The sequence below is a fragment of the Dipodomys merriami genome, unplaced genomic scaffold (genome assembly GCF_024711535.1).
Source record: "Dipodomys merriami isolate MVZ:Mamm:240054 unplaced genomic scaffold, mDipMer1.0.p SCAF_7, whole genome shotgun sequence".
In the NCBI taxonomy this organism is placed as follows: Eukaryota; Metazoa; Chordata; class Mammalia; order Rodentia; family Heteromyidae; genus Dipodomys; species Dipodomys merriami.
Window position 1 is genome coordinate 41,210,510 of NW_027206290.1, and position 27,887 is coordinate 41,238,396.

At 42.9% G+C, this 27,887-nt stretch overlaps 1 protein-coding gene across 1 annotated transcript in view; it reads left to right on the top strand.

The window, feature by feature from the left end:
• Nucleotides 1-622: 622 nt before the first annotated feature.
• Nucleotides 623-27,887, top strand: part of LOC138816604 (monocarboxylate transporter 1) — a 30,832-nt gene continuing 3,567 nt past the window's right edge. Inside the window, exons 1-4 of the mRNA XM_070006478.1 lie at nucleotides 623-746; nucleotides 17,609-17,869; nucleotides 23,099-23,242; nucleotides 26,123-26,989. Of these exons, the coding sequence (XP_069862579.1) occupies nucleotides 17,653-17,869; nucleotides 23,099-23,242; nucleotides 26,123-26,989 (1,228 nt within the window). The 5' untranslated portion in view covers nucleotides 623-746; nucleotides 17,609-17,652. The remainder of the gene's footprint in view (nucleotides 747-17,608; nucleotides 17,870-23,098; nucleotides 23,243-26,122; nucleotides 26,990-27,887) is intronic.

Here is a 27,887-nt window from a genome sequence, read left to right on the forward strand (position 1 = left end):
ACGGATCCGCCGCCTCCTAGCCCCCCGCCCCGGCTCGGGGTGCGGCGGACGAGGCCGCCGGCGAGCCCGCCGCGGCATCCCGCGCCCGCGCGCCCTACGCCCGCAGCTCGGCCGCCTCCCTTCGTTCTCCGGGGCCTCCGGAGGCCGCGCCGTCCCGCCGCCGGGCCGAGCGCCTCCCGGGCCGTGGGCCGGCTCCTCGACGCGGCCCTCCGCGTCTTCCCGGGTCCGTCCACGGGCTCCACGCCTTCAGGGTCCGCTCCGCGGCTCGGGAAGTGAGGCCGGCGGCGCGTCCCGGACGCGCGACCCCGGCTTCCCGCCCGGGCGCCACGAGGGCCTCGGGTCACGTGGTGCGCAGGGGAGGGGGCGCACAGTGGAGGGGGCGCGGGCGCGCGCAGAGGAGAGGGCTAGCAGGGGAAGAGGCGCACAGAGGAGGGGGCGCGGGCGGGCGGGCGGGCGGGCGCGCGCAGAGGAGAGGGCGCCGGGCGCGCGACGCGCGGACCGCGAGGCGCTCCGCCGAGAGGGGGCGGCGGCCGCGAGCGCCGGCTCCGCCCCCGGCGCGCATGCTCCGGCCCGCGGTTATAAGGCGGCCGCGTCTGCTTCGCGGACCCAGTGGTGAGCTGGACGTGACGGGGCGTCCGTGTGGGTTCCTGGGAGCGGCGCCGGGAGCGCAGCGGAGGACGCCAGCCGTGCCCGCGGGAGCCGCTGCCTCAGCCGCGCGCACGGCGCCGTCAGCCGCACACCTAACGGTTAGTGGGGGCTCGGTCCACGCGCCCCACCGGGCCCAGCGCGCCCTCGTCGCGGGTCCGAGACACCGCGGGGCTTGGAGACCTCCTCGGGAGGCGGGCGGGGAGGGCGGCGGCCGTGTGGCCCCGCGCGTGGCGCCGGCGGGGGGTGGGATCCGGAGGTCCCGGGACGGCGTCTCTGGCCGAGCCGCGGCCAGGTGCGGCCCTGCCTGCCGGGGTCCGGGGAGAGGATGCTGTGGGCCGGAGGGACGCGGCCGCCGCTCACGTGGCGCGCAGGGCCGGGCGGAGTCGTCCGACCCGCGGCGGAGCGCGGCGCGGGCTGGCTGGAGCCCCGTGAGCCAGTGCGGGGCCGCGCTGCCCGCGCCCTGTCGGCCCACCTGTGGCCGCTGCGACCCGCGGCCCCCGCAGCCCGACTCGAGCGCGGCGCGGGCCGGTCGGAGCCCCGCGCATCCTCGCCGAGGGCCTCCGGACCTCTCGGCCCCGGCGGCCCGGCTTCTCCCGTCGCGGGGACTCCGGGAGCGACGCCGGCGAGGCCCGCGCCGCGCTTCTGCGCACACGTGCGGCCGGGTCCGACCGGGGCGCGGAGACGGCGTCTCGGGTCTGGAGAAACGCGCCCTGGCGGTCGGAAGCAATGCCGGGGGAGGCCTCGGACCCGAGCCGCCTCGACCCTAGGAGTCTGCAGTCCGTCCATGGGTGGCGAGGCTTCCTTCGGATGGCCACGGAAATGGCCAAGGATCAAAGGCATCTAGGAAGGGGTGTGTGCGCGCGCGCGCGTGTGGGTATGTGCGCGTGCGCGCGTCCCGCCTGCGGGCGGGACTGGGGTGCTCTGCTCTCTCTCCTGAGCCGCCCGCTCCAGTCTGGAGGATGGTCCTGCTGGCCGGCTTCAAACGTGACCGCGGGCCTGCCGCAGTGCGGGTAACAGCGCTCCCCTCCCCCACGTCTAGTTCTCACAACAGTTGTGTTTTCTTAAAGTTTTCCTTTTTCTTCTTTGTCGTGGGTCTTGAACTCTCGGCCTGGGCGCTGCCCCTCAGCTCTTCAGCCCAAGAGGAGTGCTCTACCGCTGGAGCCACAGCGCCACTTCCGGTTCTCGGGTGCTTCATTGGAGTGAAGCATCTCAAGGACTTTTTTTCCCTGGCTGACTTCGAACCACAATTCTCAGATCTCAGCCTCCTAAGCAGGATTACACGCCCGAGCCACCGGTGTTCGGCTGCAAAACAGCTTTAAAAATAAATATATCTTAGTTATTCATTTTGGATTCTGTTTCATCAGATTATACAGTGACCTTTGGAATTTTCTATTTCATGTTTTGAAAGCATTTGGTAAGGTGTATTTTTTTGTTGCTGAGTAGTAGACTCCCAGATTAAGAAAGGAAAAAATATGCCAACAGAAAAGAAATCGGTTTCATGCCAACAATGAAATTGGTTAGTGTTAAGTAGTTTAGATATCCTCTAACCTTTTAACTGGCAAGGCATAGATATATTATCTTTTGGAAAGATCTTAGAACAAGTGGTTACTTTACAGATGGGGAAACAAGTCTGGAGGTCAAATTAATACGTTGTCTCTGAACACTTGCTAATGGTTGGGCAGGAACTGTGTCTGTGTCTCTTAACCCCATTTTGTCAGATTGACAAAATTGAGTTTTCTCTAAAATCATAAACTCCCCAACTTCTAATGTCCTTTATTCCCGTTGGGTTTTGGTTCACTTCCTGCGTTCCTCTGCAGGAGTCAGATCTCTACATGAATGCCCACATGGCTGTTTTTGTTGCAAATGAGGACATAAGGGGATGGAACTGGAATCTGAGGAAAACAGAAAGGTGGAAATTTTGTATATTCAGCGGTTTGTTTTTGACAAGCAGGCACTATGAGAAATTTAGGATTCAGCAGAGAAGATTCGCTTGTCTTCTTGGAGTTTATAATCCACCTGGAAAACATGTAATTACCCACAGCTAGCATTATTTACAAACAGTGTTGAGTGTTAGGGAAGTACAAATTCCCTGTGTGAACAAATACTGTGTTGTGTAGGTGGGGAAGACACCCAGTTGAGAAGCTATCTGGGTAGGCCTCTAGGAGAAAATGCATATTTCCTACTGGGTGAATGAAGGAGCTAGGTAGGCTAGGGCAGGAGCAGTTCACACAGGAGTTCTTAAACATCAGAGCTAAAGGTAACATACAGAAACAGGTCAGAGTAGAAGCAGACAAGAGTGCCAGATAATGAGAAACTTAAGGACTACTCTTAAAGTTGACTGAAGGCAGTTTACAGATTTTAAGTGAGACTGAGTGAGGGTTTCCATTTTAGGAACATCATTCTGGATAGTGTATATTCCCTTAGAGTGGGAGAGACCAAGTGAATAGACAAGCAGGGCACCAGTGGGAACATAAAAGAAGGGGGAACAGGTTTTGATGGTGGACCAGATGTAGGAAACTGAGAGGGCAGAAGAATTAAAGATATGACCCAGGTTTTCCTAGCTTGAGTTTATTCTCCATTAAACCAGTGAGACAGAATCTCTCTGTAGCTCAGGCTGGCCACAAGCTCCAGGGATATAGTGTGGTATAGTTGAGACACAACTTTTCTGGAGGAATGTATGTAAATGTATCCAGGTACATCTTCAAAAGCTAATACTTGAATCTAATTTTTTTTTGGGGGGGGGGGCGACTGTGGGGCCTAAACTCTGGGCCTGGGTGCTGTTTCCCAGCTCTTCAGCTGAAGGCTAGCTCTCTACCACTTGAGCCATAGCACCACTTCCAGTTTTCTGGTGGTTATTTGGAGATAAGTGTCTCACGGACATTGCTGCCCAGGCTGGCTTTGAACTGCGATCCTCAGATCTCAGCCTGCTGAGTAGCTAGGATTACAAATGTAGCCGCAGGCACCCAGCTATGATTCAGTCATTCTTTCAGTAACTTGGCTTTAAATCTCTGAGTCATCTTAACACTTCCCCACATGGTGGGCTCACTGCTGTACCAATCTGGTAACTGACTTTTTTTTGCCAGTCGTGGGGCCTGAACTCTGGGCCTGGGCCCTGTCCCTCAGCTCTTTAGCCCAACACAAGCACTCTACCACTTGAGCCACAGCACCACGTCCAGCCTTTTCTGCTTATGTGGTGCTGAGGAATTGAACTCAGGGCTTCAAGCATGCAAGGCAAGCACTCCACCACTGACCACCTTCCCAGCCCCTGGTAAGTGACTCTTAAATCACCATTTTTCTCTCTATTGCTGTGACCGCTGCCCCTATGGTGAATATTACTGGTCAACCTTTTCTACTTAGGTGTGCAAGCAAGTCCTTATCATGTAATTGCTCTATTTTTCTTTTTTCCTTTTGCTTAAATTTTTTTTTTTTTTTTTTTGTTAATAATGGGTCTTGAACTCAGATTGTTGAGCTTACTCTCTTGGCTCTTTAAACACTTGAACCATGCCTCTACTTTTGGGTTTTTGCTGGATAATTAGAGATTTATCTGCCCAAGCAAGCTACAAACCATGATTCTCAGAGTAGCTAGGATAGTAGGTGTAAACAGTGGCCAGCTCTATTTTATAATCAGAAAGTTCTCACTTCCAATGTTGACCAAATTATTTGTTTGGATACAGGTAATATTTCTTAAGTATATTGTTCTAAGTGACCAATTCTGTATGTTATTCATTCTTTTTTTTTTGCCCCAATAAAGTATCATTTCCCTTCATCCTCTTCTTCCTTGTATTTTTTTTCTTTTTTTGGGCAGTGGAGGGTCATAAGAGATTTTACAATGGATCTGAATGGCAGAGTACTTTAGAAGACATGTTTGAGCAGGTTAAATCAGCAAATGACAGTCTTATGGAAAGGTCACTAATCTTGTGGAGTTACAGTACTTATAAAATAAACAGCAGTGAGATTGGCTGCAGGACTGTCTTTGAAGGTACCTCTGACGATTTGTGCTCTTTCAGTTGTTCCTAATACCCTCTTGATACAAATCAAACTCATAATATTATTGAGTGTGATTTAAATAAAGTAAGTGATTGTAAAAAGGAGAAATTCTTTAAAATGTTCTGGTATTCTAAATGTCATGTTTGGTCATTGTTTGAAAATCAGTCCTCTTTATTGTGATTTTTGTTCTCAGTATAAGCCTTCTCAATTTTTTCCCAGTGTGCTGAGGATCTAACCCAGTACTTTTCACAGCTCAGATATTCTGCAAATTAATGAATGAATGAAAGCCTAATTAAACTATTCTGTTTTGTTGGTATGAGTTATTTTGGAGAATAACAAGGCATTTATAAATTCTTTTTTTTTTTTTTTTTTTTGGTCTGGTCGTGGGGCCTGAACTCTGGGTCTGGGCGCTGTCCCTCAGCTCTTTAGCTCAAGGCTAGTGCTCTACCACTTGAGCCACAGTGCCACTTCTGGCTTTTTTCTTTTTTGCTTATGTGGGGCTGAGGAATCGAACCCAGGGCCTCAAGCATGCAAGGCAAGCGCTCTACCACTGAGCCACCTTCCCAGCCCCTATAAATTTTTTTAATACAATTTTATTGTTATTAAGGTGTCTTACAGAGGAGTTATCATTTTATAAGTTGGGTAATGAGTACATTCCTTTTTTGGGCAATGTCACCCCTTCCTTTCCCCCAGTTTCCTCCTCCCATCCCTGCCCATAAGTTGCAGGGTTTCATTTTCCACAGTGTATACTGAATACCATGACTCTAAATGCAGTTTGGAATTTTCTTCAACTATGAATGTAGGCAGAAAACTGTACTTGTGTTAGCAGTACCTGTAATTTTGTTACTAATAGAAATGAAGCTCACACCTGAAATCCTAGCTCCTCAGGAGACTGAAACCTCTGAGGATCACTGTGTAAAGCCAGTGTGGGCAGCAAAGTCCATTAGACTCCTATCTCCAATTAACAACCAAAAAAAATAAGCTGGAAGTGGAGCTGTGGCTCAAATGGTAGACTACCAACCTTGCGTGATAACGCTTAGGGATAGCACCCAGGCCCCGTGTTTTAAGCCCCAATACCAGTATGGGAGCACACTTACATATCCCCCCCCCCAACAAAATCACTTTGTTTCAAACTACTGTGGTTATTATTGTAGCCATGACTAGATCTTAATTGACATTTTTAGAACTCACAATAGCCAATAAAAATATTTTGACATTTACTTTTAGCTTATACATTTAAAAGCATTTACTGTACTGGAGCCCTTGCTCAAAATGGTAAGGCACACATATCTAGCAAGCACAAGGTGCTGAATTCAGACCCAGTAATACAAAAAAAAAAGTGCTGAAAACATTGTGATAAAAGTTCTATAGGGTTTACCAAACTATCAGATGAATCTGGCACCAGAAAGGCTAAAAAATCTCTGTGCCCAACTTGTGCTCCTCTGTGTTGTATTGCAGAACTGCATTGCCAACCTGTAATGCAATACATCAGATAGAGCATAATATCCCAGGATTGTGTAACCGTGATGTCCCCTAAGTTAGGCTCACCGTCTTTGCTAATTACCGTAAGTTCTGACTTCACAAATGAGAGAGAATAAAATGCTTGTGTTTCTTTAGGAGTTGTATTTTGTGTGTGTACACACTCTCTCACACCTGTGCCTGTGTGTGGATGTGTCCAGGTGTGGGGGTCCTGGGGCTTGAACTCGGAGTTGGCACTGTCTCTGAGCTTTTCTGCCCAAGGCTAGGGCTTTGCCACTTGAGCCACAGGTCCACTTCTGGCTTTTTGGTGATTAATTGGAGATGAGCCTTATGGATTTCCCTGCCTGGGCTGGCTCAGATCTGAGTAGCTAAGATTATTGGCCTGAGCCACCATCCTGGCTAGGTTCTATTTTAAGGGCCATAAGTTAGATATGTTCATTGGATTGAGATTTTCTTGTATTGTTTTGAGTATAGTCCATGTGTCAGCGGTTTTATTTGAAATTACTTCAGACCTTGTTTTTAACAGTTCATTTGGAAGATTGTAGATTTGAAATAGACATTCTTATATCTGGTTGTAGCAATGCACTCCTATCATTTCAGCACTGAGGCTGAGCAGGAGGATTGAGGAGTGGAGGCCAGCCTGGAATACATGAATGGGATTTTGAGAAGGGTTTTTAAAATTTTTTTTTATTTTTTTAGACAGGGTGTGAAATGTAACTCAGGTTAGACTGAAATGCACTAGCCCTGGCTGGTTTCAACCTCATGATCCTCCTACCTTGGCTTCTCAAGTCCTTGTCTAGCCAGCAGAGGTTTTTGGTAACGGTGTTTTGTTTCTTTTTCAGTACTGGAATTTGAATTCAGAGTATTGAGCTTGCCTGATTTTAGCTTCCATGCTACCACTTGAGCTGCTTTTTTTGCTTGTTAATTGCAGATGGAGTCTTCCTGGACTTTTCAGCTTGCAATGGCTTTAAACACAGTCCCCCAGGTTTCAGCCTCTTGAGTATCTAGGGTTATAGCTTGAGCCACTGATGTCAGCCTATATGTGGATTTTTATTGCAGAATATAATCTAAAGTCTGCAAAACAAAACACCATTAATGAATAACCTGTCTTGTTTTTTGTGAGTGCAACTCATTGTTATGGTTTATAAAATGTGAAATGGATTTATAGTTGAAAACTTAGCAAACTAAGAAATTCACATGTGAAAAGATATATAAGACTCAGTATAAACAATGGGTTTTTAGTTAGACAAGGCAAAAATGAAACAAAGAATTTTACTTAGAGTGTAGCTCAGTGGTAAGAGTTCTTGCCTAGTATGAGTGAGTCTATAAAAAAGTCATGTAGGGTGGGACTAAGTAGTTAGTGCCCACCTTGGCAAGCAGGAATTGTCTACTAAAAGACTGCTACCACTTGAGAAGCTTGCCTTCTTTGTGGTCTGGGAGCCATGCTGGATGGGGCGCCTTCAGCTTACCACCCTAGAAGCAATGAACATCCAAGCCTAAGGGTGTCCCCTGACTACACAAAAAAGTGAGGAGTACAAGCAGGCCACTGATTTCAGGGTTGGAAGGGGGAAACTCAGGGACTTGGCACTGGGCCTCCTGGTCTCACCGTTTTAAGACTGCCCATCTGAGGAGGCTGTGGAGAGTAATAGTCTACAGGAACCATGCTCAGCTCTCAGTTCCACCCCAAGGCAGCTGGGAATCAAAGGTTGAGTACTCTGCTAGCTCTAGTCTCAGAGCTGTTTTCTCAGTGATCCTCAGACACTGAAAACTGTCTACTCAACAGGTGGCATCACCAACCCCAGAGCCTGCTTAAACTTCTCAGCTGGTCTACGTCAGATTTTCTCCCCACAGCCCCTAGAGGCTGTCTCCCTTCTAGACACTATGGCACGGTGTCCCCAGTTTCCTGAGCCATAATTGTTTCTTTTTATGTCCTTAGCGTATCTAGGTCTCAAACAGTAAGCCCACTCTCAAAATGGTGCTCTATTCATATAGAGGGAGTGGCAACAATGTCTTTCTTCAGTCTTAGCCTACCACACAAGAATAGACACAGCAAATTCTTGTTCTGCGGAAAGTGTGGGCTTATACTATGACTAGATTTGCTTGTCAGATCTCTCCTTTCTTCCCTTCTCTTTTTTGCATCACTGAGGTTGAACTCAAGGCCTTGTGCTTGTTAGGCAGTTATTGCTGTTTCTTGAACCACATCCCCAGCCCTCTTTGTCATCTCTATGCTTTTAAGTTGTCTTTTGTTCTTTTCATACTCTTTCTTTGCTTGTAAGCCTTTCCTTTGTTACTCTGACTTCTCATTATCTGAATCTCAGAGAGAACATTTCTTCCTTTTTTTTTTGTTGGTCCTGGAGCTTGAACTCTGGGCCTGGGTGCTATCCCTCAGCTCTTCAGCTCAAGGCAAGTGCTATACCACTTGAGCTACAGCACCACTTCCGATTTTCTGGTATTTTATTGGAGATAAGAGTCTCATGGCTTTTCTTGCCTGGATTGGCAAGATCCTCAGATCTTAGCATCCTGAGTAGCTAGGATTACAGGTGTGAGCCACCAGTGCCCAGCCAGAGAGAACATTTCTAATCTACTATCTACACTATCTCTTCCTTCCTTGGATGATATACTTATTTGGTATTTTCCTCTACTGTTTGTTTTTTCTTTTTCTTTTTGTATCAGTATTAAGGTTTGAACTCGTAGCCTGGGCACTATCCTTGAGCTTATTTCTTCAAGGCTTGCACTCTACCACTTGAGCCATAGGACCACTTCAGCCTTTTTGAGTATGTGGTACTGAGGAATCAAATCAGTGCTTCATGAATGCTAGGCAAGCACTCTACCACTAGGCCACATTCCTGGCTCCTGTCCTTTAGCTTTGTGTGTGCGCGCACTTGTATGTGCGCGCATGTTGGTCCTGGGGCTTGAACTCAGGGCCTGAATGCTGTCTCTGAGCTTTTTTGTTCACGATCTACTTCTGGCTTTTTTGTGGTTACCCGGAGATAAGAGTCTCATGGACTTTCCTGCTCAGGGTGTATTTGAACCACAATCCTCAAGATTCCAGCTTCCTGAGTAGGGTTACAAGCATGAGCCTCCAGCACCCAGCTTGTCTCAACAGTTTTTTTTATGCAGGCTTGTGCTTCAGATGAATTGTTAAAAGGAGAAATATTTTACTGGAATTTGTGTTTAAGAGTTTACTAGTCAGAAAGAGAGAAAAGAGACGGGGGGAAGGGGAGGATAAGAGAGGAGAAGTGAGAGGTGTTGTGTGTGTGTCTGGGGCTTGAACTCAGAGCTTAGAGCTCTCGTTTGGGTTTTTCACTCAAGGCTGGCAGCTCTAACGTTTGAGCCCTACCTCCACTTCCTCAGACTTTTTTTTCTACTTAGTGTCCAGGTATTTGCGTGCCTGTAATTTTAGCAGTTGTGAGGCAGAGTCAGAGGATTGCAAGTCCCAGACTAGCTTGAGCTACAAAGTGAGACTGTCTCAAAAAAAAAAAAGGCTGGGAGCTGGTGACTCACACCTGTAATCCTAGCTACTCTGGAGGCTCAGAGCTGAGGATCACAGTTGGAAGCCAGCCCAGGCAAGAAAGTCTGTGAGACTCTTTACTACCTCCAGTAAGTAAACTAATCAGAAAAATCCGGAAGTGGTACTGTGGCTCAAGTGGTAGAACATTAGCCTTGAGCACAAAGAGACTTGGGACAAAGCCTTGGGTGCCGGGGAGCGCACAAGGTAGTAATAGTGTGTATTCTTGTGAGTTGTGATACTCCATGTATGCATGTGGGTCATAATACTCATTGTATGCATATGTGGTGAAGGAAATGGGAAATGTGATGGGTGGGGAGGGACAGATAAAGGAAATAGGAAATGTGACAGATGGGGAGGGAGAGATAAAGGAAATGGGAAATGTGACAGGTGGGGAGGGAGAGAGAGAGGATGGGGGAGGATGATGGAAGGGAAGACTGATTAAGAGTCACCAAACACAAAAATGGATAAATGGGTATGTTAAATTGGGCCTCCCCTACTGCCATTTGAAGATTAAAAATTAAACACATAATGAAAACTGGCTTCAATTTTTTTTAAAAGGGTACAAGAACAAGACATGTAAACAAAACAAAACATCTTCAAAGCCTGGCACTGGTGGCTCAGTCCTGTAATCCTAGCTATACAGGAGGCTGAGATCTGAGGATCCTGGTTCAGATCAGGATCCCAGCCCAGGTAGGAAAGTTTGTGAGAATCTTTTCTCTAATTAACCCCAGAAAACAAAAAGTAGCCCCGTGACTCAAAGTGCTAGGGTACTAGTCTTGAGCAAAAGAGCTCAGGGACATAGCACCCATGCTCTGAGTTCAAGCCCCACAAAAAAACAAAACCAAAAACCTCAAATTGTTATTATCATGCTATTATTACATATTTTAACTACTAAAAGTAGTAAATTTGATATCCTTAATTAAAATTACTTTTTGAACACATTTTTATCAAAGTGTAAGATATATAGATGGAACTTAAATAATTTATAGTGAAATATAGGAGTCCATTCTGCACCATTTCCTACCACCTTTCCCCAAGCACATTAAAAATGCATCAACTTTTTTTTTTCTAAAAGTAATACATTCCTATTGTATATCCTATAGCACTGAAAAAAATCTGCCTAACATACAAACATTCTCTGATTCATTTTGTTGCACCAAGATTATAGGCAATAGGAATTAATTGCTCAAACAGAGCTAAGGTTTTAACTACAAACCACATTTCATTTCCTTGAGGAAAATATCCAGAGGTGTTACTGTTATTTGGAAGAAATTTCCATGTCAGCCAAAACAGTTCTCATCAACAATGTTAAAATTTCCATTTTCCACATCTTGTACTGTTCCTTTGGAGAGCTGCTATCTTAAAAACAAAAGACAACAACAAAAACCCATGTGATTTCTATTGTGGTAAAATGATCTAAAGATATTTTTAAGACATAGAGACTAAATATTGGTCTTGGGGTGAGTAAAAAAATGAAAGAAGAGCAAGATCTAAACTCATTTTTCATGTATTCTGAAAGAGAGTTAAAATTTAAGTGTTAATAGGTTGTTAATGTTAGCATAATGCATTTTTCTTGTAGGTAGATTCTCTGAATGATCAGGGAGGTACTGATACTGGTAATTGCTTTTCAGAGACAGATGTACACATTTTTATGGTTCAATTCTGGGGAACTCATGGCCTGGACACTGTTCCTGAGTGTTTTTTTTTTTGTTGTTGTTGTTGTTTTGTTTTCTATTGTTTACTCAAGGCTGGCACTCTGCTACTTGAGTCACACTTCCAGCTTTTTGCTGTTTAATTAGAGATAAGATCCTCATATACTTTCCTGCCCAGGTTGGCTTCAAATCTGGATCCTTAGATCTCAGCCTCCTGAGTAGCTAGGATTACAGGTGTGAGCTACCAGCACCACCTAGCATTTATGATTCTTTATTTTTTTTGGGGGGGGAGGGGACGTGGGCATTGTGGGGCTTAAACTCAGGGTCTGGGTGCTGTCCCTGAGTTTTTCTAGAGCTTCAGGCTATCTCTATTGCTTTGAGCCGCAGAGCCAGTTCTAGTTTTCTGGTGATTAATTGGAGATAAAAGTCTCATGGACTTGGCTACCCAGGCTGGCTTTGAACCGCAAGCCTCAGATCTTGGCCTCCTGAGTAACTAGGATTATAGACATTAGCTACCACCAGTGCCTGTCTCATTTCTGGTTTTTCATATGCAGTTTGGCTTTCATTATACATTTCATGTTTATGGTTAGATCCAATAGCTATATTTCTACTTTCACTGGGGGGAATTCAGAAGGAGTAGAGGTGCTGCTGGAAACTAGGCCCAGTTAGGCACATAGTCCCAGCCTGATTTTTTTCTTTTACAGTCTTTTTCCCCCTTTATTCACCTATTCAGTTTAACAGTGGAAAAGAAGGTAAGATTTGCAAGTTTTTGAATCCCAAGAGTACGTCTGTAATCCAGGAAGCTAGATTTGTTATAAAGAGCATTAGCTTCAATGAATCAGCATTTTGGATTTAAATATTTCCATGTAAAATTGTAACCTCAAATTTACTCTTAGTAATGATTTTTTTTGGGGGGGGGACCTGGGGCTTGAACTGAGGGTCTCTGGAACCTGCTCAGCTTTCTTTCTTTACATCTGAGCCAAGTCTCTAGTATTTTGATGCTTAATTGGAGATAAGGAGTCTCACAGACTTTAGCGACCTTCCTGACTTTGAACTGCCATCCTTCAGCTCAATCTCCTTATTAACTAGAATTACAAGTGCAACCCACTGGCATCTAGCTATGCTTTTTTTTTAATTAGTGATTTTTTTAGGTACCTGCCTCTTTCACATTCATAGGCTGGCCATTGATTACTTTAGGAAATAATAGTGGCTTTATTTTACATGTTGACAGGGAACACGTAGGAAACTACACTGTTTCCAAGAACTGTTGTAAGCTCTTCTCTTCTGGAGTAGTGAGGGAAATTGAAACACAACTTTTTTTGTCTGAGACTCAAACTTGGTATCTGAACCTTTTGTTCATTGCCTGGTGCTTTATCACCTGAGCCACTCCTCTAGCCCTGGAGGTACAACTTTTGACTTTATAGATTTGTTTATGAGTGTAATTCCTGGGTGCTGTTAGAAAAGGAGACATCTCAGAAAACTAAAAAGTGGCTTTTGTCCTTGCTATCATTTTAAGAAGAGTTAAGAGTTACTTTCTTTTTTGCTGGTCCTAGGGCTTGAACTGAGGGCCTATGCACTCTCCCTGAGCCTCTTTGTGCTCAAGGTTAGGCCAGTACTCTACCACTTTTTTTTCTTCTTGAGTTTTTTGGAGATGAGTCTAGTGGACTTTCCTGCCTGGGCTGGTTTTGAACCACAGTCCTCAATCTCAGCCTCCTAAATAGCTAGGATTACAGGCATGAGCCAGCAGTACCTGGTTTAGGAGTTATTTTCTTACCATCCTTTTTGTTGGTTAGAGACAGGATCTATCTGACTGTAGTCCAGGCTGGCCTCTAATTCATAATCCTCCTGCCTCTGTCCTCTGCCTTTCCTAGTGGTGGAATTACAGTTGTGTTTTACCATGCCTTGCCTATGTCTGCCCTTTTATGAGGCAAACTGAGGAACATAGACTACCCTCTCCCCACACCACCACTAAGTAAGTAGCTAAGCTGATAGGAAGCTAATAGTTAAGCTGTACACACACACTGTAAGGATTTAAATCTTGAGTATTAGTTCCCTTTTAGACTCTGACCTTTAGCATACAGAGAACGTGTGTTCTCCCTTTGCTCAATAGGGGTCTGCGTTTTGGGCTTGGGAGCCTGGCCTGCTCTCACAACTTACCTTTTGAATGAGCCCTTTGTTTATAAGAAATAGTTTGCTAGTGATACTATGGCACTTTTTCTACTATGTATAATCATAATTGTTTTTTGAGTTGGTGTCTCTCTACAGTTATGATCTCACACTCAGTATTTTCCTGTTTCAGCCTCCCCAGTAGGGTTGTAGGCTTTCACCACCATGCTTTGTGAACCGTTGGTGTTCTGTATACAGGTTTTTCTTTTTTTTTTTAATTGTCAAGTTTCTGTGTACAGTTTTAACTTTAACAGGCCAGACTACCTGTCAGACGGTAGCAGAACAGTGCTGAACCTATCTCTGGATTCTTGAATATTCTTTTTTAGAAATCATATTAGATACTCATTTCTTCTTATTTGCTTTTTTAAAACTATTATTTTGTCTTTTCTTTTGGTACTGGGGATCCAACCCAGGATGTTGCACTTGCTAGGTAAGTGTTTTGCCACAAAAGTACGTCCTAGCCCTCCTTATTTACTTTTGAATCTTCTTAAAGGTATTTGACATTTTCAATCTTATTTTAATACTATTGTATAAGGTATTTCTCACTTGATTGAGTCAAGTCTTAGTGACTAAAATGTAGAATTGCCTTAATTGGGACAAATCATAGCTGGCAGCTATGCTCAAAGTTAAATCACGTCCAGCACGTATTAGTCGTTCCAGTCAGGGCTTGATCTATTAAACAGCTCTGCTGTCTCTGTGTGGGTGTTATTCTATGTATGTAAATATTCTGAGACAAATTCATTTTTTAGTAGTTTTTTGAAAAAGTTCAGTGGTTTTTTTTTTTTTTCATACTTAATGAAAGAAAACTGGTGAAATTAATGCCTTAAGTGCCTTTATTTAACACGTTAAGAATCCAGGCTACTTCCATGAGCAGACTGCGATTTTATAATAACTTCTTACATTTACTGAAGTAGAAATTTAAGAAAACAGTAGATAGTAAATATTTTTACCCTGCCTGAATCATAGACAAACAAAATGCCCTATGACAAATACTTTCAATCTTTAAATAAGGTTAAATTTTCACAGGAATTATTGCTCACATCCTTAGGTTCAGGTGGGACTTGAAACTAAAAATCATCTTTTCTTTTCTAACAATAAGTACTTGAGGCTTTCCAATTCTTCTCCATCTTGCTTTATCCAAAGGTCCTTCCTCCCACCACAAAAGAAAGGTGTAACTCTTATCCTGTTTATGACTTTGGTTCACTGGTCCAGACAGTAAAATCTGGGGCCCAGAGGAAGGAAAAATTCCAGAATATCCAGTCCTAGAGAGTGACATGGGGCAGAGGTTCAATGAGAGGCTTAGGTTAGAAATACTAGAGGGGGTTGGGCGCTGGTAGCTCATGCCTGTAATACTAGCTACTCAGGAGACAGATATGAGGATCGCGGTTCAAAGTCAGCCAGGGCAAGAAAATCCATGAGACTCTATCTCCAATAAACCACTCAAAACCGGAAGTGGCTCTGTGGCTCAAGTGGTAGAGTGCTACCCTTGAGCTGAATTGCTTAGGGACAGCACCCAGGCCCAGAGTTCAAGTTCCACGACTGACCAAAAAAAAAAAAAACTAGAGGGGCATGACCTTGTTTCATATGGTCAGAAGCCTCTAGCCTTGTGTTTCCTAAGTTTGAATTAGTAGTAGGAAAGTTAGAAGTCATGAAAGGGGATTTATTTAACTTACATTGAAGTGAGATCTTACTTGACAAAGTTTTACTTGATTGGTTTGAAAATGAGAACTAGTCATTTAAATTAGGTATATGATGGACATTTTCTATAACTTGAATGCAAAGCACAGCTGAAGAGAGAACTAGAAGAAAGCTTGCTGTCTGTGGTGGCACATACCTGTGACCCTAACTCTCAAGTGAGTGAAGCATGAGGATTGTGTTTAAGGCTAGCTTGGGTTTCCATAGTGAGACTCTCACATCTATACTGTAATTATTTGAGGAATTACTGCTCAAATCAGGCTTATCTGAAGCAGAAATACTATATTTATTTAAAGGAATATGTATTGAAAAGCTTCATTTGTTATTTCAGTTGGAGGTCTCTTAGTTTCCCCTAAAGCTGTTTTAAGCTATAAAAATTATGTGCAGCACTAGGTGAGTGGCTCAAGTAATAGAGTGCTTAAGTAGTAAACAAAAAACTCTGAGTTTAAACAACAGTTAAATAATTATGTGTAATACCATAATGAGACTTTCTGATATTATCTGTAGAAGATAATCTCTATTGGACAAGTAACTTAAAAAAATATTGCTGAATGCTGGTGGCTCATACCTGTAATCCTGGCTGCTCAGGAGGCTGAGACCTGAAGATTTCTGTTTGAAGCCAGCACAGGCAGGAAAGTCGTGAGACTCTTATCTCCAATCAAGCATCAAAAAAGCCGTAAGTCAAGCTGTGGCTCAAGTGGTGGAGCACCAACTGAGCAAAAACCTCAGGGACAGCACCCAAGTCCTGAGTTCAAGCCCCAGGACTAGCATCAAAATAATAATTCCTTTACTTGAGAGCTACATGTCAGATCTTCTTAGAAGATATTCTCTTTCTTACACTCCACACAGCACAGAACACTTCTGAAGCCATAATACACCAAGAAGGCACCAGCTGGGTATCCATTTTAATTTTTTCTTTTTTTTTTTTTTTTTTTGGTGCTGGTATTGAGGCTTTGACGCAAGCTCTCACACTTGCTCTTAGTTTGTGGCACTCTACCACTTGAGCCATACCTATGCTATTTCTGGCTTTTGGCTGGTTAACTGGAGCTAAGATAATTGGATTTGTCTGCCCTGGCTGGCTTGGAACTGGGATCCTCAGATCTCATCCTCCTGAGTAGCTAGGATTACAGGTACAAGCCACAGTGCCTGACTATCCACTCAGTGTACCTGTAGTTAAATTCAGATTCTACATTCTATCCCACAAGTCTCCATGTCTAGGAGCTCACCAGCCAAGGGAGCTCATCAGATCTCTTGTGAAGAGGATGTTTGTTGGTTAGTTGTCTTTTTGTGACTCCCTATGGAGCTAGGCTGTTACCCTGCTTTCATTACCTTTCCATCTTCCAAATTCTGAAATGTACATGTGTGGACCTCACCTGAGGTTCAAAAGTTTATGGAGATTTGTTTCCAGCCACCATCACCTTTCTACCTTTTTCTTGGAGGTTGATGGGTGAGGATGAAGTCACTTGGTGATTCTGGTAATTGCCCCATCTGGAAGGTCTCTATATCTCCAATCTAAGGTACCATATTAGCATGAACTTGCTTGGTGGTTCTGGGTTCTGGGTTCTATGCCTAGTATTGCAAAAATGAGGTAAAAATAATAATAAAAGGCTCAGGTAAGATGAACAGACTTGTTAGGGCTAACAAAAAATTTGTTAGAAAACAGATTTAGGAGCTCTTTATAAAACCCACATCTACTGTATTATTAAAAAGATGAGCCAGGTGCTGGTGTCTCATGCCTGTAATCCTGGCAGTTAGGAGGCTTAGATCTGAGGATCTCAGTTCAAAGCCAGCTGGGGCAGGAGAGTCTGTGAGACTCACCTCCAACTAGCCACCAGAAATCTGAAAGTGATGTTGTGGCTCAGAGTGGTAGAGCACTGGCCTTGAGCAAAGAAGAGCTCAGGGACAGCTCCAAGGCCCCGAGTTCAAGCCCCATGACAAAAAGAGAAGAAGATTAACCCAGTGTAGTGGCTTAGGTGTTGTAATCCTAGTCCCTGTCCAAGGTTAAAGCAGGAGGCGGCCAGCCTGGGCCATATGGCAAGTTCAGAGCTAGCCTGGGCTATTGAGGGAAATTCTCAAGACAAGACAAAACAAGCAAAATAATCCTATTTGCTTTATCACTCAGGAAATTACAAGAACTTTAGGAGCTCTATGCCAAGAACCAAGGGTAAAGGGTAAAATACAAGTATTTTACAAAATGGTTTGATGGGGTTGTTTTCATTGTTGACATACTATGCTGCTGTCCCATACTTACCCCCCAATCATGGGCTTGAACGCAAAGTCTGGGCTCTGTGCTGAGTCACAGCTTCACTTCTGGCTTTTCTGGTGGTTGATTGGAGATAGTCTCACAGACTTTTCCTGCCCAGGCTGGTTTCAAACTGCGATCCTCAGATCTCAGCCTCGTGAGTAGCTAAGATTATAGGCATGAACCACTAGTGCCCGGCTAATCCTGTGTCATTTTTATGTCTTTCAGATACTTGCATTTGAGCAGTATTTTGGAATCTATCTACACTTAAAATGCCACCTGCAATTGGAGGACCCGTTGGATATACCCCCCCAGATGGAGGCTGGGGATGGGCAGTAGTAGTTGGAGCATTCATTTCCATTGGCTTCTCATATGCATTTCCCAAATCCATCACTGTCTTCTTCAAAGAAATTGAAGGTATATTCAGTGCTACCACCAGTGAAGTGTCCTGGATCTCCTCCATCATGCTAGCTGTTATGTATGCTGGAGGTAAGTGCTCACTAAGGCTTGCTCTTTAAGTTCAGATAACTTCTCTTTTAAGGTTCTTTAATGTTTTAAAATGTTACTTCTTGAAGTTTTTGTGTGTGTATTCCTGATACAAACTGGTTTTTATTCCTGATAACAATGGCAACTCCTACTCCCTTTGTTAGACTGTGAAGCGTTGAAGTCCTGATTGGACCAACTGAAGCATTCATAAAAGTGATGCAAGCACAGCTGCTTTTTCTTGCTCTCTGATAAGAACCTTTAAATGGAACCATAAATGTAGATTAAATTTTGAAGTTGGAAAAATTAAAGTCAATCAGACATCCTAAAGAGTTCAGTGCCGGGCGCTGGTGGCTCATGCCTGTAATCCTAGCTACTCAGCAGGCTGAGATCTCAGGATCGCGGTTCAAAGCCAGCCCGGGCAGGAGAAACCGTGAGACTCCTATCTCCAATAAACCACCAGAAAACCGGAAGTGGCACTGTAGCTTAAGTGGTAGAGCGTTCGCTTTGAGCTGAAGAGCTGAAGGACAGCACCCAGGCCCAGAGTTCAAGCCCCACGACCGACAAAAAAAAAAAAAAAAAAAAAAGAGTTCAGTATCCTGGGAAAAATCTTTCACTAAATAAAACCTGCACTTGTTCCTTGTGATATTGTTGAATATTGAAAGCACATGAACTGCATTTTAAATTTGTTGTATCATTATCTCTTAAAATAGTTATTTCACCTTGACATGAAATCACAGCAAACATGTAAAAGTTAAATCTGCAGTAATACTAAGCAAGTACATATTTGCTTAGGTAACAGGAATTCTAAAGTGTTTTTGTTAACTGGAGTTGACAGTGTCTCATTGTCTTATTAGGCAAACTTTCTCTTCTGTTAATCTTGTTTTGGTGTTTATTTAATGTCTCATATTACACCTACATGTAGCTCTTTAATAGCCAATATAAATATTCTACATTTTGGCGTGAATTGCCTAGCCTTAGGCTGCTAAACTGGTAGCATATTCAACTGTTATGTACTGAGACCATGGGTATACATGTCGTAAATCATAGAGAACGTAAATTCTGACTTTGAGAAACTTTTGAGAAATACATAGTTGAAATCATTATTGAAGTAAGCAAATGATACATTAGAGAAAAACAGGTAATGAGAATCACGAAATGTGTAGCAACAGCAGTTTTTTTTGGTCTTTTTTTTGGTCGGTCCTGGGGCTTGAACTCTGGGTCTGGGTGCTGTCCCTCACCTCTTCAGCTCAAGGCAAGTGCTCTACCACTTGAGCCACAATGCCACTTGCGGTTTTCTGGGGTTTAATATTGGAGGTAAGAGTCTCAGGGATGTTAGTGCCCAGGCTGGCTTTGAACTGCGATTCTCAGATCTCAGGCTCCTGAGTAGCTAGGATTACAGGCGTGAGTCACTGGTGCCCGGCTTTAAGACTAATTTTCAATTGGGTATCTTTCTGTGCCTTTTACATTTTGAACAAAGCCCTATTTTGTGTACTAAACACATTTTAAAAGAATATAGGTACTGAATTGCATTAATTATTTTAAAATAAGTTCAAAGAAATCAAGAGAGACTTTGGAAAGGTAGCAGTTTTTAAACTCCAACCTGTTAGGATTTCTAGTTAGATTTTGACACGGGTGGCTTGAAAAGTTGGTATAAACATTATCTGGATGTAGCCCAGGTGTTCAGAGCAGAAAAATTCTAAGTTGCTAAAGTGCTTGGGAGCCCCCTGGATTTTGCATTAAAAGTCAGTTGTGCTAAATGTGCATGATACCCTCCTTTGGGGAAACAATTCTTTGTCCTCACCCAGTTAATGAGATAATTAACACATTTCTAAATAATAGACCTCTAAACTTGCCTCTTTCTATTTCTAGTGAAAGCTAATTAAGGCCAACCTTCCTGAAATAACTGAAGGACAGATTGCCTATCATGAGCTTTGTGGAAGAATTTTTATTACATGGGTTATTTTGTTTTGATTGCTTTCTAAATTCTAACAATTTTCATTACTTTATAGCTTTCCTAATGGTTTAACTTGTGCACCTAGACTGCACTCTGAACAGTAGTGTATTTTGAAGTATGAATGGTTAGGTTACATTTTTCTTGAGTCATACTGCATATTTGTTAGAATATAATAGATTATTGGGGTGGGGAAGATTTTAGATGCCTGGTTTTCTTTTATTTTTAAGTAATTATACCTAGGGGTTTTAATTCTATTATCAGTTTATATGTAGAATGCATTTTAATGTTACTGTTTATGTTTTTGTAACTTGGAAGTATACATTTACATCTTTCAGTTCCAGACTGTTTCTATATTCCTAGTTTGGAATTTCAAATATTTGTAAGTTTATTTCACTAACTTAAACTTCACAGAGTCAACAGTAATAGCATTGATCTTTGTTCTATCTATATAAAATTTCAGGGGCTGGGAAGATGGCTCAGTGGTAGAGCGCTTGCCTTGCATGCAGGAGGCCCTGGGTTCCATTCCTCAGCACCACATAAGCAAAAAGAAAAAAGCCGGAAGTGGTGCTGTGGCTCAAGTGGTAGAGCGCTAGCCTTGAGCTGAAGAGCTGAGGGACAGCGCTCAGGCCCAAAGTTCAGGCCCCATGACCGGACCCCTCCCCCCCAAAAAAAAATTTTTCACGACTAAATTATATGAAAAAATTGATCTATTTCAATGTTCCTTGATCTTATAAGCTGTAAACTCAAGATTTTCAAATTATTTGCAATTCATGCTTTCATGAAGTGACTGTAACAGTCTGTTGGCATCTGGTGAGAGCTTGTTTTTTATTAGGTGGCTCCTAGCTGCTGCTTCACACAGCAGGAGAGGCAAGAGGCTCCCTGACCTGACCCTCTTGTAAAGACACCAGTTTTCGAGGCAGAGGCCTTAGCTCTTAATATTTTTCTTTGGGGGCTAGGTTTGAATATACAGAAGTATGGGGGAGGGGCACTGCGGTTTGTACTTAGGATTGAGCCCAAAGCTTGCCCATGCCAGGCAAGCACTCAATGCATACATTTTGAATGGAATTGTTTTCAGTGTGTATGAGAATTTTTGAGAATGAAATATATCATCATATGATTATTAGTATATTCTAAATATGTGCATTTAATGTATGTTTTAAAGGGTAGACTTACTGTGTTCGAGGGAAGTAAGTACAGAAATAAACAGGAAGGCAAGAATGTACAGTGTTAATAAAAGAGAAAAGTGTATCTTGTACTTTATAACTTGATTCTAAAAATATGCAGGATGTATAGTGATGGAAAATAAGTTGGATGTGAATGCAGCTCTTATAAGCTTTGTGACTTCACAAATTCCACCATCAGTCTTTCTTTGTATCTTTTGTTCCCAAGCAGTTAGATTACAAAGTATCATTTCCACAAGATCATGTCCATGAGCTATGAAACAGTTTTATAAATATGGATGAGTGAAATGCAGTTAGTGTAACTCAATTTGCAGCTAGCCAAATAAATTGTTTTTTGGGATTTTTCTTCACTTAGGACAAGGAATCTGTCAAAACCATGGGAAGGTTAGAGAGACATTTCACATAATGGTGTTGAAATTCAGCAAACTTGCTTATGGACCACATAAGGATAATATTATTTATATTAGAGTTGTATTACAGACCTAGGAACTTAGTTCAGTTGTAGAACACTTGCCTAACAATTTTTGTAGTAGAAAATGGATCTATAAGATCTTTTCATGGCTTTTATGATATTTTTTTTCATTTGGTTTTTTTCACATTCAAGAAAAAGTAGTAAGCCAGATGCTGGTGGCTCATGCCTGTAATCCTAGCTACTCTGGAGACTGAGATCTGAGGATCTTAGTTCAAAGCCAGCCCGGGCAGGAAAGTCCATGAGACTCTTATCTCCAATAAACCACTAGAAAACCAGAAGTGGCGCTATGGTTCAAGCGGTAGAACGTTCGCCCTGAGCAGCACAGGGACAGTGCCCAACCCTAGAGTTCAAGCCCCACAACTGACCAAAAAAGAAAGAAAGAAAAAGTAGAAAATGGTTTTCTTTGTTTTGTTCTATTGTACATATTCATCTAGCTGAGGAAATTTAATCTGGTTATTTGGATAACCTATTATTTCATTTCCTATTGAGTTAGAACCAAATATATATTGATTATTATCTGACTTAGCCTTTTGCAAGCATTTTTCACAGTACTGCTATCAGGAAACACAGTAGTACTTATATCATGAAATACAGTAATACTTACTCAGAAGTATTCATACATTTAATTATAGCTGTAGGTCTGTTCAGAAACTAAAACAGCCAAGTATGTAGTCTTATAGTCCCAGCTACTTGGTAGACTTTGGTAGAGGATTAAGGTATTAGTCATATCCAAGCTAGGTGATGTGCCCTATGAACATCCTGTTGCCATGCTGTCTTGCCTTAGAGGTGAACATAACATTCTATTCAGTATTTGGAGATTTGGGACATGTACATTTAAGTTTGAAACATCACAACTACACAAAAAGCAATGTTTTTGGAAGTGGAGCTGTGGCTCAAAGTGGTACTAGCACTAGCCTTGAGCAAAAAGGCTTGGGGACAGCACCCAGGCCCTGAGTTCAAGACCCACGATTGACAAATACAATTTTTTTTTAGCTGGGTGCTGGTGTCTCATGCCTGTAACCCAAGCTGCTTAGATCTGAGGATCACAGTTCAAAGCCAGCCAGCCAGCGGGGGGTGGGGTGGGTGGGGTGAGGGGGGCGGGTGAGGGGGGCTGTGCAAGAAAGTCTGTGAGATTGTTATCTCCAGTTATCCAACAGAAAACCATAAGTGGTGCTGTGACTCAAAGTGGTAGAGTGCTAGCATTGAGCTAAAGAGATCAGGCACAGTGCCCAGGCTTGTTAAAGCCCTATGACTGACCAGGAAAAATAAAAGGCAATTTTTTTTTTTTTTTGGAGGGGGGGTCGGTTTTGGGTTTGAACTCTGGGCTTGGGCGCTGTCCCTGCTCTACTGCTTGAGCCACAGCGCCACTTCTGGTTTTCTGGTGGTTTATTGGAGATAACAATCTCACAGACTTTCCTGCCTGGGCTGACTTTGAACTGAGATCTTCAGATCTCAGCCTCCTGAGTAGCTAGGATTCCATGCGTAAACCACTGGCACCCGGCAAGGCAATGTTTTTGCTATTACCTTTCATTTATTTTAGAAAACTTGTCATTTAATCATTCATACCTTATACAAACATAATATTGAGGTTCCTTTATGTTACTAAATTGTTCACTCTCTCCTAGGTCCTGTCAGCAGTGTCCTAGTGAATAAATACGGCAGCCGCCCAGTCATGATTGCTGGTGGATGCTTGTCTGGCTGTGGTTTGATTGCTGCTTCTTTCTGTAACACTGTGCAGGAGCTTTACTTGTGTATTGGAGTCATTGGAGGTATGTTGCTACTAATTCATTTTGATGCATTCACTTTATTGCTGGCTGTTTGGATTCACCTACATTAAGCTTTCAGATATTTTCCTTATGGAATGATATGATAATCATTTGAATCAGAACTACTAGAAAGGCAAACTTGGAAAGAACTCTCATTTAGTAAATACCATTTTATTGTTGAATGAATTGAAAGAAAAGTTGATTGTATCCTTTGTCTGAAGAATGGACATTGGCAGGGGATGTGGCTCAAGTGGTAGAGCTCCTGACTTAAGTTCACACCCCTACCCCTCACATCTCTCTCTTCCCTTCCCTACCTTAGATAGTGCTGGTAGACAAAAATTTCTGTGACTTGTTGAAAGGTGGTCATTGGTTATCTTCTTTCTCCTTACCTTTTCCTCCCAAGAATGAAAGTAGGAATAGAACAGCATATTAAACAGAAACCAGGATTTTATATAATACTTTCATTAAAACTTTTGAGAGACAAAGGATATTATTGATAATCCTCTCTTTTTTTTGGGGGGGGGTCTGGTCATGGGGCCTGGGTGCTGTCCCTCGGCTCTTAAGCTCAAGGCTTGCTCTCTACCACTTGAGCCACAGCGCCACTTCCGGCTTTTTTTTTCTGCTTTTGTGGTGGTGAGGAATCGAACCCAGGGCCTCATGCATACAAGGCAAGCGCTCTACCACTGAGCCACCTTCCCAGCCCCACTGATAATCCTCTCTACTCCTTGTTTTGTGGTGGTCCTGGGGCTTGAACTCTGGAATTGGGTGCTATCCCTGAACTTAATTTGCTCAAATCTAGCACTCTACCACTTGAGCCACAGCACTACTTCCAGCTTTTTCTGAGTCGTTCATTGGAGATAAGAGTCTCACAGACTTTCCTGTTCAGGCTGGCTTTGAACTGTGATCCTCAGATCTCAGCCTGTTGAGTAGCTAGTATTATAGGTATGAGCCACTGGTACCCAGCTCCTGCTCTTTGTTTTTAATTACCAAATCAAAGAGATGGACTGCTAATGAGTATTATAACTAAATATAACTCATTATTTCATAGTCTCAGGAATACTGCTGTTTACATTCTGATGTATGTTACCATTTTATAGTTAATGTATTATGAACATCTTTCCATATCATTGAGTATTTTGATGCATAACAAATGTCAGGTTTATTGATACAATAATTTCATTTTGATTAATTGGCTGTTTAGGGAACTGCTATGGTTTTTTTTCCCTTTTTTGTTCGTGCTTGCAATGGATCTCAGGGTCTTGGAAAGAGCTCTAATATTGAGCTACATTCCTAGCCTTTATGTTGTTGTTGCTTTGTGCCAGTCCTGGGGCTTGAACTCAGGGTCTAAGCACTGTCCCTGAGCTTTTGTGCTTGACTAGTGTTCCACTACTTAAGCCACAGGTCTACTTCCAATTTTTTTTGGTGTTTAATTGGAGGTAAGAGTCTCACAGACTTTTCCTGCCGGGGCTGGCTTTGAACTGCAATCCTCAGACTAAGCCTTTTGAATAGCTAAGATTACAGGCATGAGCCCCTGGTACCAGCTTCTTGTGTCTCTGTGTTAAATAAGTGATACTAAATTGTCCTCCAAAAAAAAAAAGTTGTATTCATTTGTCCTCCTGTAATATATGAGAGGGTATCATTGCCAACAACAGGTTGAATTTTTACTTTTTAATTATTGCCAAATGAACAGATGACAAGTAACATCTGTGTGTGTGTGTTTTTAATTTGCTCTTTGACTACTGGGAAGGTAAATAGTTTAATGTTTGTCATGTTTGTGGCTATGTATATGTAAAGAACGGTTTTACATTGTAATTTATTATTATTTGTTGGAATAAGATGCAGTTTTGATTGTTTGAACTTTTTATTGCTGTGTAGCACAGGCTGGCCTTTATCTGGCCATTCTTCTACCTCAACTTCCTGAGTCCTAGAATTAAGGCATGTAACCTTGCCTGGTTAAATGCATTTTTGAGCAGTGGTCAGGAAGAACATCTAAGAAGCATTTTGCATATTTCTTTCTAACACTATTTATAGAGTAATTAAATTAACTATTTTCTCCTTTAATCTAGAATGCCACTGTATCTTATATTAAATAATTGTGTATATCTTGATAATTGTGAATACCTCACATCCGTTCTTGGACTCCCTGGACAGTTTTACCTGTCTCTGAAGCAGGGCCACACTGTTGAATAACAACTTTTATAAAGCTCTTTAAATATCTGATGTAATTGGTCCTGTCTTTCCCTCTATCACTAAAACTTTGGAAACACCCATATTTGAAAGTCATTTTACTTCACAGAAGTAACTGACATATTTAGTAGACGTGGATTGAATTAATGCATTCATTTGGGAGGACTTGACATCTTGACAGTTTGGGGTCTTGACTTGCCCCAAATTTAACATTTGTTGTTTAGTTCTTTGACCTCAGAAAAATTTCAGTTTGAGCCTGACAAATAATAGTTTGGTGAAATGGGTCAGTTTGTTGCAAATCTGTGTCTTTACATATACTTGATAATGTCTACTTAACTGGTAAGTATCTACTTAACAGTGTTGCATTGTTAAAACAGCCCTGGTGATTGTGTTATTTGACAGTTACCCTGAAATAAAAACAACAAAAATATGTCTTGGGAGTTCACTGAGTGTTAAATGGTTCACAAAGCTCTCCGCAGTGCTTTTTACCTCTCTGAGGGGTTAACAGCCATCACTGGTGGGTTCATGAGTCAGAGCTTACACTTAGCAGTCATACTGACCTTTGAACCTTATGTAGGCTGGGTTAGAACCCAAATATCTAGAATGTTAATAACTAAGAGTGAGAATTTTATCTCCTTTTTATTATCCCTTGTTTTAGTTTTTGTTAAGAAATTTGTTTTTTGCCTCTTTCCCTAGGACTTGGGCTTGCCTTCAACTTGAATCCGGCTTTGACTATGATTGGCAAGTATTTCTACAAGAAACGGCCATTGGCCAATGGACTGGCCATGGCAGGCAGCCCTGTGTTCCTCTCTACCTTGGCTCCTCTCAATCAGGCTTTCTTTGGTATCTTTGGCTGGAGAGGAAGCTTCCTAATTCTTGGGAGTCTCCTCCTGAACTGCTGTGTAGCTGGATCCTTGATGCGACCCATAGGGCCCAAACCAGCGGAGGTAGAGAAAGTTAGGTCCAAAGAATCTCTTCAGGAAGCTGGAAAATCTGGTGCAAAAATAGGTGCAGGTGATGCACATACAGATCTTATAGGAGGAAACCCCAAACAGGAGAAACGATCCTTCTTCCAAACAATTAATAAATTCCTAGACTTGTCCCTGTTCACTCACAGAGGCTTTTTGCTCTATCTTTCTGGAAATGTGGTCATGTTTTTTGGACTTTTTACACCATTGGTATTTCTTAGTAATTATGGGAAGAGTCAGCACTATTCCAGTGAGAAGTCAGCTTTCCTTCTTTCCATCCTGGCTTTTGTTGACATGGTTGCCAGGCCTTCCATGGGACTTGTGGCCAATACAAAGTGGATAAGACCTCGAGTCCAGTATTTCTTCGCTGCTTCTGTTGTTGCCAATGGAGTGTGTCACTTGTTAGCACCTTTATCCAACAGCTATCTTGGGTTCTGTATCTATGCGGGATTCTTTGGCTTTGCCTTTGGGTGGCTCAGCTCTGTATTGTTTGAAACACTGATGGACCTCGTCGGACCCCAGAGGTTCTCCAGCGCTGTGGGCTTGGTGACCATCGTGGAATGCTGCCCTGTGCTCCTGGGGCCACCGCTTTTAGGTACAGTATGATTCCTCACTCCTATCACTATTCTAAAACAAGAGGACACAATAGCACAGTGACATATTGCTGGTTGGTGGGAAGGGCAAGTCTTTCATTGCTGTTTTTGTTTGTTTCTTTTCTGTGTTTGTGTGTGTGTGTGTGTGCGTGCGCACACACACACACACACACACAGAGCAGTCCTGGGGCTTCAACTCAGGGCCTGGATAATGTGCATGGGTTTTTTTGTTCAGTGCTAGTGCTCTACCACTTGAGTCACAGCTCCACTTCTAGCTTTTTGGTGATTAGAGATACAAATCTCATGGACTGCCAAGCTGGGTTTGACCCCTGATCCTCAGATCTCAGACTTCCAAGTAGGGTTATATGGGCCTGAGCCTTCAGGACCTAGCTTGCTTGCAAGTTTCTCATTTCTGTAATTTGCTGCTGCACAGTGCATGGCACAAGTGACTGCCCAGCTTACAGAGCAGGGTTAGTTGGAACAATAGCAAGCTGAGTGAGGAGGCTGAGGTGAGAAGATGATGCCACCTTTACAGGTGTTTAATACTGGTGGCAATGTAAGCTCACAGTGTATCTTGCATCTTATCTCATGAGCCTCTGGGGTAGGACTGAGTTAACCCCAGTTTCACAAGTGAAGACCTACAGGCCTCAAAGGTTGAAATAATTTGGCTAAGACTGCAGTTTGTAAATGAATATAGTATATGAAACGTATTCTGTAAGGTTATTAAATACTACTTTTTTACATCAAAAGACTGGGGATGGTGGTGCACACGTGTACTGTCAGTAGGCTGAGGCAGGAAGATTATGAATTCAAGTGACACTTACAGTGACACCCTCTTTAAGTAAAAGGTAGATTAATTTACAGCCCCACATAACATACTAAAAAGCAATTCTATTTGGA